Below are 12,960 nucleotides of genomic sequence, written 5' to 3' on the forward strand. Positions count from 1 at the left end.
ACATTTTTTTTAAAATTTTTCTAGATGCCCAGTGAAGCAAGATTCTGTAGAATCTCAACTGAAGCGAGTTGATGACACCAGAGTGGATGCAGATGATATTGTGGAGAAAATACTTCAGAGTCAAGACTTCAGCCTAGATTCCAGTGCGGAAGGTGGGTGGATAACATTAAATGTGCATAGATGTCTGCAACCCAGGTTTTTGTGGTCCATGTGCCCAAAAGGAAAGGGACCCTACATCACACTGTTGCATGCTGGTAAAGTAAATTTCATTGCCCATGAAAATCTGAAGATAACTTTGTAGCTCATGTATTTCCAGGAATGGATATTAAATTGGGAAAAGAATGAACTTTAGTTTAAAAACACTAATTTTAAAGAAAGGTTTTATTGTGTATGCCTCAACGTCCACCATATTTACAAACCTTATGACAGATGTCTCACCTGTTTTGACATAACTGGACACAGGTACTTCACATCACTGTGTAATTTGGAGAGTTGGGTGGTGATCTTGAGATGAGAGTCAATAAGAGAATCTTTTATTCCTTCCTCAGCATGTTCACTGAGGCTGAAAATTTACATGCCATCAGTTTGAAAGGTGTAATTGTTCATGCTGGTGTGAATAGAGAGCAGTTAACAATGGACTTAGTTTCACCGTATAACTGCTTGTAAAGAGAAATAATTAAACTTACTTGTAGAAATTTATAGGAAGAGATGTCTTCTTTACTCAGTTTTAAAGAAAAATAGCTTTAGGGAAGTTGATGAGAAATAACTCCAAGGATATCTTCTAGATTGCCTATTTGAAAACATGCATTTAGCTAAGTTTTTTATTTCTTTAATAAAATTGAAATGTAAAATATGAATTGAGTACAAGAGGAATATTGTTTGACAATAATCTGCTAAGTGTCCCTAACAAATACTTAAATGTGAATTGCAGAAGAAGGCCTGAGGTTATTTGTGGGACCTGGGGGAAGCACTACCTTTGGCAGCCATCATCTTCCAAATAGGTATGTAGTCTGCCTTTTTCTTTTAAATGTTCTTGAGTGGAAAATGAAGGGTACAAAGTTTGTCTGAGACTGAGGCTAGAAAACACATACAGTGTTTCCATGTGAAGAATTACACCTCTGTGTTTTCCTTATCTTGAGTTTGAAATTATAAGTTTGTTGATTTTCTTAAATGTGTTTTTAGAATGTATTAGTAGAGGACCAGAAGAACATAGGGCAAGATGCAATGAAAAGGGATGTTTAGGAACCTCTGAATGGCTCAGTTGTTAAGTGTCTTCCTTCAGCTCAGGTCATGATCCCAGGGTTCTGAGATCAAGTCCTGTTTTGGGCTCTCTGCTCAGCAGGGAGTCTGTTTCTGCCTCTCCCACTGCTTGTGTGCATTGTGTGCTCTCTCTCAAATAAATAAATAAAATCTCGGGGCACCTGGGTGCCTCAGTGGGTTAAGCCTCTGCCTTCAGCTCAGGTCATGATCTCAGGGTCCTGGGATCGAGCCCCACATCAGGCTCTCAGCTCGGCGGGAAGCCTGCTTCCACCTCTCTCTGCCTGCTTGTGATCTCTCTCTCTCTCTGTTAAATGAATAAATAATTTTTTTTTTTTTAAAAAGGATGTTTAGGTAAGAGGTCTTAGGGCATGGGTGGGTAGCTCAGTTGGTTAAGCATCTGCCTGCCTTCAGCTCAAGTCATGATCTCAGAGACCTGGAATAGAGACCTATATCAGGCTCCCTACTCAGTGGGGAGTCTGCTGCTCCCTCTGCTTGTGCACTTGCTCTCTCTTGCTCTCTCTGACAAATCAGTCCTTTGGGGGGGAAAAAAAAAAAAAGGAGAGTTCTTAATCTGATATTTTAGAAAGAGCAAAGCAGAATTACATTCCAGTCAGTGATCTTCTCTATCGTGAGCTACGTGGTCACTCAGCAGCATACACTTGGTATTAATCTTTTTTGTACTCCCCTCTTCTCCACTGTACCAGAGTCAACATACATTCTAAAAACAGTTGTGAAAGACCAAACATCACTTTGGGAGTTAATCAGATTCAAATGAAGAAAAGGTACCTGCCAGACTTCCGATTCTGATACCTAGCCCTGCAGCAAATAGTTGTGAGCACCAGTGCTCAGAACACTTGAGGAACTCTGATCTCTGCCCTGATGTGCAGCCCGGTACTCTATATTTCTATATAATATCTATGGAGAGTTCCAGAATAAGTCATCATTGGGTTAGGGAGCCCCCTTGGTCAGAGACAGTTGTTTTATTCTCTAATGCTCAAAACCTGAAGGAATGTCTCATTTGTTCCACCAGTACTTGTCTTTTTCAGTACCTCCTACGTGTCCAGCATCTTGCAGGGTCCAAAAGATATGAAGGATACAGTAAATACCTATAATCAGATATGATAGTTAGGTAAGAAGGAGACTATGAGGGAATAGTTCATTTGAACTGGGGTTTTTAGAGGATGTAAGCACAATTTATAGTTTTCATTCCCTCTCGCTGACTTACTATTCATTAAATTTAGTAACTACTTATTAGGCCAAGTCATGGGTAAGGATGCAAAGGCAGAAAGACCCAGCTCACCCTCAGCTAGCTTATGTTCTGAGCACATGGGGCTGGCAAATTACAGCCTATGAGAGCCAAGTTGGTCCACTGCCTGTTTTTGCAGAAATAGTTTTATTGGAATACAGTGACACTTATTATGTATTATCTATGGCTGCTTTGATGCTCCAGTAGCAGAACTGAGTAGTATGGAGAGATCACAATGGCCCTCGAAGCCTAAAATATTTATTATCTGACTCTTTCTAGCAGGTGAGATAGACAAACTAAAATTTATAGCAGTATAATAAGTACTATAATAGAGAGAAGTAGAGGAAACAGAGAGAACAGAGATGGGACCGCACTCACACAGAGAAAACTTCCTAGAAAGTTGACACTTTCTAGAGAGTCTTGGGGAGAATTAAAAGTAAGAATTAAAAAATAAATGGGGGGTAAACAGGTGGATATGAGGAAGACAAATTTTTCTGGTAGTAGGTTCAAATAGAAGGAACTAATAGGCATAATAATCACAATATCTAATTACATAACAATAAATATGTAATAATTATCAATGTCACTTATGGAGCATTTATTTGTTTTATGCCAGGCACATATATATGTTTCATTCAGTTCTTACATTATCTCTTTTACTACTCACAAAGTACTATTATTAGTTTTTAAAAAGAGAAAACAAAGAGGTTAAGTTAAAGGAATTTTCCCAAAGCCTTAAAACTAATAATAGATAAAACCAAGATTCAGACTCCTGTCTCTTTGAGTCCAGACACATTCATGGTAGCTCACTGTATTCCTCACGGGCTTGTGACTAATGTAACCTACTCAGGGACTTGCCAGGGAACAGGTACTTCGGAGGAGGGGGCATGTGAAGGGAGCTGTGGAACATGGGGCTGGCAATAATCTCAAAGCCAGGTTGTAAATGGCCTCTGCCATCATCACAAAGAGTTTATTATCCTTTTTTTATCATGTGTACAGTTTGATCATTCTTTGCAGAAAAGTGATCTCTCAGATGGGCATTTTAGAAAACTAGCCATAATTTGTCATGGGAGAGGTGGTGGGGAAGGGAGACTGGAGCAAGGAGACACTAGTAGCAAAGAACAGGTCGAAAAATAACATTTATGAGGACAGTGATAAGTACTGTAGAGAAACACGTGTTTTTGAGTTAAAGAGTTTGGGTTCATATCCTAGCCAGACCACTTTTGGGGCCTCAGTAAATCTTTGAACTTCAATGGAATTTTAGTTACCCCTGTTGAAAAGTGGGGATAATCATGAGATTGATTTAAAGAGTAAATGACATAATATACTCAGTAAGCTCTAGCAATTATTAATTTAGGTAGAAGAATAGCAAATAATACAACTCCAACCAAAAGGAACCAAAATAATAAATGCCCAGATAGATCTCTTCTCTCATTTCTGACTGCTCAGGGTCCCAGTCAGACTTCCACCCCTATCTGCTTTACTGATGTTATTAACCTCTGCAAGGCTTATTTTCCTCACCTGAAAAATGGGAGTGATAAATATTACCTAACTCACAGGATTTTGCTGAGGATTCAATTAGATAACTTATGTAAAGTATTTAACACAGTGTGTAACACATGGACAGTTCTCAGTATATGCTAGTTGTGTATGTTATTGTTATTCAGAGGAAAGAAAAACAATTTCTATGAGAGATAATCTAGGACCTAGGCTATAAAGGCATTCATAATTCTGGGTCCCACCCCCTTTCCAAATTAATGTTAGTAGAATCATCACCCAGTGCCTGAAAGCCTAAGATGATAATTAGGGGTTGAAATAGACAATTAATATCACATGCCACAGAAAGACTGAGGAATGTTGGAGACAGTGTATTACGGTGAAAAGAGAATGGGCCATGCAGTCAGACATAGGTTTCATTCCTGGTTTAGCTGTCATGACCCAGCTTGGCTATAATCCTGACAAATTACATCTCTTACTTGCCACCAAAAAGACATATCGTTGGGGTTAATGACACAGGGTCTGGAGTTGGGTTTCCTGGGTTTAGTCCCAAGCTCCACCGAGGATCAGCCATGCATATTCAGTAAGTTACCCCACTTCTCCCTGCCTCACCTGTCTCCTCACCTACAAAATAGTGCCAGTAACAGAACCTACCTCATAAGAGTTATAAGGCTAAATGAAGTGAGGTAAAACATGTAAATGACTAAAAAAAAATCTGGCATGCAGTAAACACTCAAGTACTATTATGCACAATTAAAGTTCTCTCTTGCAGAGTTGCTGGGAGATGCCCAGCACAATACTTGTATAGGTAGGCTGTCCATCACTAGCTGGTGTGTATCAGAGCAATGAATGTGCTGGCATTCAGTCTGTTCTGAGAGAGAAACTGGCAGCACAAGATGGAACTAGAATCATTTACTCAAGTCACTGAAGAGGTATGAGAACCATGCATACTTGTTAGGAAAGTGAGCCCTTGAGAATGAAGAGAACAGAGCAATAAACAATAGAGACTTGGGGAGGAATGTCCCCAGTACTACCTTGAAGCCTGTGGATGCAGCCTGACCAGCTCAGGGATACCTACAGACATTGCAGGGTTGCATCTCCTTGCTTGCCTCTGAGACATTTAGTTGCTGAGGAAAAGTCTGCTTTCAGTTGGTTCTGTTCCTCGATGTGATTTATCTTTCATCTCTGGCCATTTTTAAGATTTTTATCACTGGTTCTTAGCAGTTTGGTTATGATGCCCCTTGGTGCGTTTCTCTTGTGTTTATTCTGCTTGGGGTTCATTGAGCTTATGCATCTGTGGTTTACAGTTTTCCTCAAGCTTGGAAGTCTCCAGCCATTATTTTTACCTGCCCCTCCTTCTGTTATCCTCACCTACAGATTCTAGCCCCCAGCCTCCCTGAGCTCTGACCCCTGACCCCTGCTCTCAGAAAGACCACCTGCTTGTGTTTGGGTTCTCCCTGCACTGCATGCTGGAAGGACTCTGAAGTGAAACCGCTTTGGGCTTTCTTCACTGAGTTCCATTCTCTTAGGAACAGTCCTGTACTGCCTGTTGTCCAGTGTGTGAAACTATTGTTTTACATGTGCTGTAAAAAATTTTCTAGTTATTTAAATCAGGAGGGGAAAGTCTGATTCCTGTTACTCCATCATTTCCAGAATACAACCAGTACTGAAAGCCAGTGTGCAGGGGCGGCACTCAGCAAGGTCCCTTCAAATTCTGAATTTCTTTAGCTGTGAATGAGTGTTCACTGGTGTTCCATTGAGAATGTTCCTGTTTCTTCTGCAGAATGAATCCTTAAGAACAAGACCTCTGAGCAGTCAACTGGAAAGTCCAATTCAGTCCACAGTGGGCTGGTAACCAGTACTTCTCCCCCATTGTTTAGAATTTCCTCTTAAAATTCCATATGGGAAGAGACCAGTCATGGTGGTTGCTTCTGGTCTTACTGATCTCAGGCATACTCAGAGTGAAATGGTCAGGTAGTATAGTTCCTGGCATCATGACGCAGGAGATGGGTACTGGTGATAACTTTAAGCAATAATACCGTCCCCTCCATGGAGCAGCACCTCTTCAGCTCCCCTCCTGTTTACTCAGGAGGGCTCAAAGATCCTCACCTAAAAATAAACCGAGCTGCCATCAAAAAGACCCTGCTTTTATGGGCTTGTAGAAAAACCTTTATCCTCCCAGATGAAGAAAGAATAGAAGGAGCATGTGTGTTCATTCCATTATAACACAGGGCCAAGATACTAGGTGTATCAGCAATAAAAAACGTTCTGTTGATGAGGCCATTATTTCATTTAAATACTTGTTTTAGTCACAAAGCTTGCAAGTTTTAAGTTTTTAGCATTCTCCACATTTCATTCATAGAGGTCAGTCAGTACCTGGAAGATCAGGGCAAAGGCTAAGCTGCTATAGCAAAGATAACCAGAAATACAATGGCCAGGTGATGAGACTGCTTGGCCTCAAAAAGTGATTCAGGGACCCAAGGCCCCTCCGTTTTGCCCTTCATCATCATCCCTACCTGTTGTCAAACCAGTCCAGAGCAAGCAATTTCTCTTTATGAGACAGAAGTTGACACACCCCCACTCATGTTCCATGGAGGGAGGAACTGAGTGTCATGCCAGTACCTGTCAAGGAGGTTTAGGAGATGTGGCCTCTAGCTGAGATGTCTATACAGCCTGTAGCTAGAACCATGAAGAAGTAAAGGATAGATTTAGGGGGACAACAAGCAGTATGCCAAGCCAAGGTAATGAAGAAATAAACCCCTCTTCCAGATCACTTCATTTTAGGGGCACCTGGGTGGCTCAGTCGGCTGAACATCCTACTTTTGATTTTGTCTTGGGTTATGATCTCAAAGTTGTGGACTCAAACCTCTGAGCTCAAGAGGAAGTCTGCTTCTTTGTCTCTCTTTCTCTCCCCACCCTTTTCCCTCTGCCCCTCCCCCTGCTCTCCTGCACTCTAATAAATAAATAAATAATTCTTTTTAAAAAAATCATTTCACTCTAAATCCGTATTACACTGGTACAGTCTACGTCACTGACCACATAGAAAGACATCAGCATGGGGCACCTGGAGGACTCATTAGCTTAAGTGTCTGCCTTCAGCTCAGGTCATGATGTCAGGATCCTGGGATCAAGGCCCACATTGGGCTCCCTGCTCAGTGGGAAGTCTGTGTCTCCCTCTGCCTCTGCCTCTCCCCCTGCTTGCGCTTGCTTTCTCTCAAATAAATGAAATCTTTATAAAAAAAAAAAAAAGAAAGAAAAAGAAAAAAAGGCGGGGGGAGGAAAATAAAAACATTAGCATGTTAACTAAAAGAATTCTTGCATTTTCTAGAAAAGTACATTAAGACACCACACACACTAGAAACATTCACCTGTTAACTGCAAGGCCTGGGTAAATTGCCAGTCAGTATATACTTTTGGATGAGACTGATTTTTATATATATATATTATATAGGTGTGTGTGTGTGTGTGTAAACATTTTTTAAGAGATTTCTTGGCACAGGTTAAGATTTAGGAACAATAGGGACACCTGTGTGGCTCAATGGGTTAGGCCTCGGCCTTTGGCTTGGGTCATGATCTCAGGGTTCTGGGATCGAGTTCCGCATCGGGCTCTCTGCTCAGCAGGGAGCCTGCTTCCTCCTCTCTCTCTGCTTGCTTCTCTGCCTACTTGTGATCTCTGTCAAATAAATAAATGAAATCTTAAAAAAAAAAAAGATTTAGGAACAATACTAGATTACCACAGGAATAAGCGTGACTAGACCATTCCAATGTACTGATGATAAACATTTACAATTTCAAGTACTCTCTAACTGATCTCTTTGAACTGTGTGGAAATAAAATCTAGTAGAAAATGCCTAGTGCACTGTCTTTATGAGGGCAAGGCTCACTAGAACAGTTTTAAGCATCATAACTCAAGACCTTGAAGTGGTTTTTTTCTCCCCTCCTGTCGTAGAGTCGGGTCTGGAGCTTATGAGCAAGTCGTGATCAAACGCTAGCAGTCAAACTCCTGAACTGGAGCTTCCCTGGGGCTCTGAGAAATGGGCAGTCAAGCTGTTGCGGCACCTCATTCAAGCATGTTCCTCTGTTAAGATGAAAGCCATCACCAATTTCTTCTTGGAAAGCGCCCACTACCATCCTGTCCCACCCACCGAAAAAGAACATCAGAACTGGAGCACCCACGGGCTGGGCCACGTGTCGCTAGTGGCACACGGCTTCTGCAGTCACTGCACAGGATAATGAAAAGAAGCCTGATTTTCCTTTCAGAACAGCCAGGTGGGGAAAGCAGCGCTATACACCCAAGTATAGTTCTGTATGACGTATAAAACCTGCAGTAGAGGTGTTCAACAGGTTTGGGCTCTAATTATATCATTTTAATGTTCCAGGAGGTAATAAGTGAATCATCTGAATCCTATAAATTCTGTCAAAATAGTTATAATCTCTTAAGGAAATCTTCCATGTTCTATCCTACCTACAGTATTGTACTGCTTATTAACTCTTCTTGATTGAGTCATTGATATAAAGTTTGGGTGTTCGTGCTTGGGGGAAAATGTTATACTACAACTTAAACGTGTAGAGTGCTTAATTCTCACTGTATCCGTCACAAATGGAGTAAGTGTGTTTAAGTCTGAGATATGTGAATGAGTGTAATGCCATTATTATGCAACACGTATTGTTACTAGTTAATGTTAGATGAGCTGCAGAACTATAGTTGAGATTCAAGGTAAGTTTCATATTTAATAGGTTAGGCTCCCATAAGGCACCTTAAGAGCTGTTCTAACTGAATACTATCTGCTGGTTTCAGGAGTCAGAATTCAGGACAGGAGGAAAATTGTAGCATGGTCAGAAACAGTAGCCTTTTCTGTGTTAAGTTCAGACTTCTATCTGAAACTGAAAATTATCCCAAGGAGGTGGCAGATAAAACCGGGGACAGCTGCTTGACATTACTGACATGGACTCGTGGTTTCCTATTTTAAACTCCCCGCAGTGGGATACTACTTTTTTTTTCTTTACTGTAACAGTAGTTGTTTTGAGACAGTGGGATATGACATAATTCAATATAGCTTTAAAAGTAAGAATATCTGCTCTGGATGCAGTTTAACAAGCTCAGCAGACAGATCATCTTTTTATCAGATGGGAAGTTTTTCTGGTCTTAAATAACAAGTTTTAATGTTCTTGGAGTCACTCAGTCACTGAAGAAAAATGCAGATTCTCTAGAACCACTAATTCCCAGTCCTTCCTTTCAAAACTGTGTCCAGAAAAAAACACGACACCTTAGAATAACTTTGGCCTAGGTGAACCATTTTTGTGTTGGCAATGTAAAGGGAAAATATATTAAGAAAATTATTTCAATGTCCAAACGTAGAGCTTTGGAAAATTTTGAGTAGTTCCTGTTAGGGTTTTAGGTTTTTTAACATTTCAAGGATTAGGTATTCTACATTAATCCGGTTCTAATACAAACAGATGTTTTTTAAAAGGTGAAACCCCATGTTGGAATCTTTTGAATGTTGAGAGAGAGCTTGAGTCATTAGTAATACTTTTGTTATTTTGGCAGGAAGAAAATTGACCTGACCATTTTAGTCTAACCAAGGAAACCGTTGGCTTAAGTGGTAAAGACTTGCTTGTTCTCTGTGATTAACAAATGAGCTGATCCATCCATATATATTATTGGGGGGAACTCAAAGTTTTTAATAGAGATATGAAACTAGTGTTTACAGATATTTATGACATGTTTTAAGAACATATTTTTCTATTTTAAAAATATTACTTCTAGGCTATATTTTTTATTGGCACTTATGCAAATGATTTTTGCCATTTTGAAAATGATAAAAACTATTGACTGTAAGTGAGGTTCAGTGAGGACAGTCTTCAATATGTAAAAGGTCCTGTAATTCAGACATTGCTCATCTTATCCTTGCCTGCCCTCGGCCTGATACCTTTATACAAGACTGGCTCTCAGTATTTAAAACGATATAGAATTATTTTTTAAAAATAAAATGTGGAGATCTTGAAAAGCATAAAAATCTTGCCTCTGTAATTTTAGCAGCCACCAGATACATCTTGATTTATGTAGTAGGAAATAATTTTAATAGAAACATTGATGAGGGAAAAGTCAGCACAAGTGTGGATTCATTTTTTGTGTGGCATTGGTGGGCATACTTTGCAATCACATTTATTTGCAGCACTCTGGAAATATTTGTTAAAGTTTGCTTAAATATCTGCCTTACTTCTCCATTTTTTTCTTAGAGCATGTACTGTGGAGCTATATTTGAACAATGTAGCTATTTTTAAAAATTGCTTTTTAAATACCAAGTGCACTTTTGGTTCCATTTGGAGTTGAGAAAATTTTGGATTTGAAAAATTAGATCTTAATATTGGTCTTTAAATATTAATTTCAAATTTCAGATCACCCAGTCTTGGAGAATTTGCAAATCTATAACATTGTTTTTGTCTAATCCTATCCTAGAGAAGGATTAATGGTATATTAAAGCTATTTATTTGTGGTCAGATAAGGAAGCCTCAAATATTCTGTTTGGGGGAAATACAGAGGCCGGTCAGAAGCCCACTTCCTGTGGCTGGAGCTGGTAACTGAGACCAGAGGATGTCAGGGGTAGCATGGGCAAAGCAGCCTTGGGCCATCAGTTTGCATTTTGATGGTTGTCTCCCCTTTGTGGGGTGGAAGGCTTCCATATTCAGCAACTGTAGTGGATTAGTACTTACCTGAGAAAGTCTTGACGAAGAATCCCAAGGTCCACCACTTAGCCCATTTGTTACTAAAAGGAAAACAAATCTTCAGCTAACCTCCAACCAAAGCATAAGACATCCAGAAGTGAGTTTAGTAATTTTAGACTGAGATTGCCACGTCAACTAGACCACTTTGCAAACTCAAGTTAACAGTATTAAGTATTTAAGTACTCTGAAGTGTCAGGCTACGTTAAGACTTTAATAATGCTTAAAAGGCTTATATGATGGGGTTGCATTTTATTTTAACAGGTCTAACTGGGACTCTTCAGAAATTATACTCAGTCATTTCTCTTAATGGTACGTCATGTGAATATATTCAAGTACTGTAATTGAAATTATTAATGCCCGTGTCTGTGTTGGCTTAGGTACTATGCATAACTTTAATAGCTGAGATGTTTAAAAATATAAAGTCTAAAAATATAAAGGATGAAGTAAGTTTAAAGACTACTCTGGAAATTAAGGCCTTATTACCTTATATACGTGATCTTTCCTAAGAGAATATATACACAGTGTATTTTAAATAGTGATGTGAGTGGTATGTAGCTACTCCTTATATGACAAGCTGGCAAATTTTTATTATTTACGACAATGTAGTCTGCATTTACAAATGTTTACGTTCGTCATATATATATATATATATATAACAAAATTCTCTGATATTCATTGACCAAATCCCTTGCAGAGGAATACTTAGGATATTTTGTTTGATTGTTTTTTGGAAATACATCTTATTTTGGAAGTTGATACAACTTGTGGGTAATCATGTAAATGTTTATGAAAAAAAATTGTTATGGAAGTGATTCCATTAGTATTGTTCTAATACTTGGAAAATGACCTTCATATTTATATATTTGTTTTACTGTACAATTATAAATCCCATAAATTTTTTTTACAAAAAAATTTATTGTATTTGTAATAATGTAAAAGTGAATCTTATACCTGTTCAATAAAAATCATCTTAAACTTTATAATGTGAAAAAAAAAAAAGGCAGACATTAAACTTTATAATGTGTATACTTTAAAATGTCAGTTTAAGGTTCTGTCAGAAATCGGTCAGATTCTCTCCAAGGTAAGAAAAGAGAAGTGAAAGGATCCCTGTAACTTCTTCCTCACAGTTTCCCCTCATTACTGGATGGTGTAACACAGTCTTAAATCTTCCAGTGAAAGACCCTTCTTTTGAACTCTGAGTTTCACCCTCCAGTGGTGGGGGGAACATGGGTTCTAGTCAGACAGACCTGAGTCTGAATTCAGGCTCCCTTCTGAACCTGTTTCTAATTGAGGATGGAGATACTACTAACTCTTCTGGGTTAAGTGCAAGCACCCGTGAACTATTAGGAATATAGCATGGTAAGCACTCCTCTGTCGAGCCAGAATTTGCCTTTGTGCAGCATTTGCATACATAATACCTTCGTTCTAGTGTTAGTCACAGAGAAGATGGTCAACAAATATGCCACTATTAGAGGGTAAGATCCTCGTGTAACTGATGCTCAGTGCCACCGCTGTCCAGGCTCTTCCTTCCTTTGACTGGGTCCTCACAGAGGAACAACAGTGCTGGCACATTCCTTCCGCTAGTAACTACAATTACAATAGCAATATAAAGAAACATGGTTCAGTATGGGTTTGAGCCCACACCTCTCTGCAAATTGTCACAGCTTTCCTGGACAGTGCAGATAATGAAAGATGGTGTGCACTAAGCAGAAAGACCCTGTAGGATGGGGATACTGTTGTGCCAGATCACAGCAGAAGCCAGTAGGGCCCTCAGATCTACCGTTCTGCTCCCTTCCCCACATCTCAAGCATGGAGTTCCCAGGCTCAGCCTTGTGACTTACCCTTCCTCAACACCCAGTGTTTTCTCTCCCACCCTCCCTCTCCTACTTCCCTCACCACGTTTTGCTCCTTCATTCCTGTACCTATATATCACATACCTGGTGTATGGACAAATCTTTCTTTACATCTGTATGATAAGAAATATTTGGTGGACTTAATTAATCCATCCCACATTACAAAGTGTACCAAGAATTTAGGAAGCAAAACAGAAAAGGCTTACATTTGAACATTCCCTGAGTCCATGACATCTATTCCATATGGCCCACGTGACAAGGAAACGTCAGAGCTTTTCCTGCCTGAACTTAGACCCCATTCCTATGCACTTGATTTCTCCTTAACCATTGCCCTTAACCTGACTTCAGCACTAGATCTTTAAACCATTTAGAGATTGC

At 39.5% G+C, this 12,960-nt stretch overlaps 1 protein-coding gene across 2 annotated transcripts in view; it reads left to right on the top strand.

Moving 5' to 3' along the window:
- EEIG2 (EEIG family member 2) overlaps positions 1-11,759 on the top strand; it is an 83,532-nt gene extending 71,773 nt beyond the window's left edge. For both annotated transcript variants that reach the window (XM_059135802.1, XM_059135803.1), the window contains 3 exons: positions 25-152; positions 932-1,001; positions 7,953-11,759. In XM_059135802.1, coding sequence (XP_058991785.1) covers positions 25-152; positions 932-1,001; positions 7,953-7,995 — 241 coding nt within the window. In that variant the 3' untranslated portion in view covers positions 7,996-11,759. The remainder of the gene's footprint in view (positions 1-24; positions 153-931; positions 1,002-7,952) is intronic.
- The last annotated feature ends 1,201 nt before the right edge of the window (positions 11,760-12,960 follow it).

Source organism: Mustela lutreola, chromosome 10, assembly GCF_030435805.1.
Source record: "Mustela lutreola isolate mMusLut2 chromosome 10, mMusLut2.pri, whole genome shotgun sequence".
NCBI lineage: Eukaryota > Metazoa > Chordata > Mammalia > Carnivora > Mustelidae > Mustela > Mustela lutreola.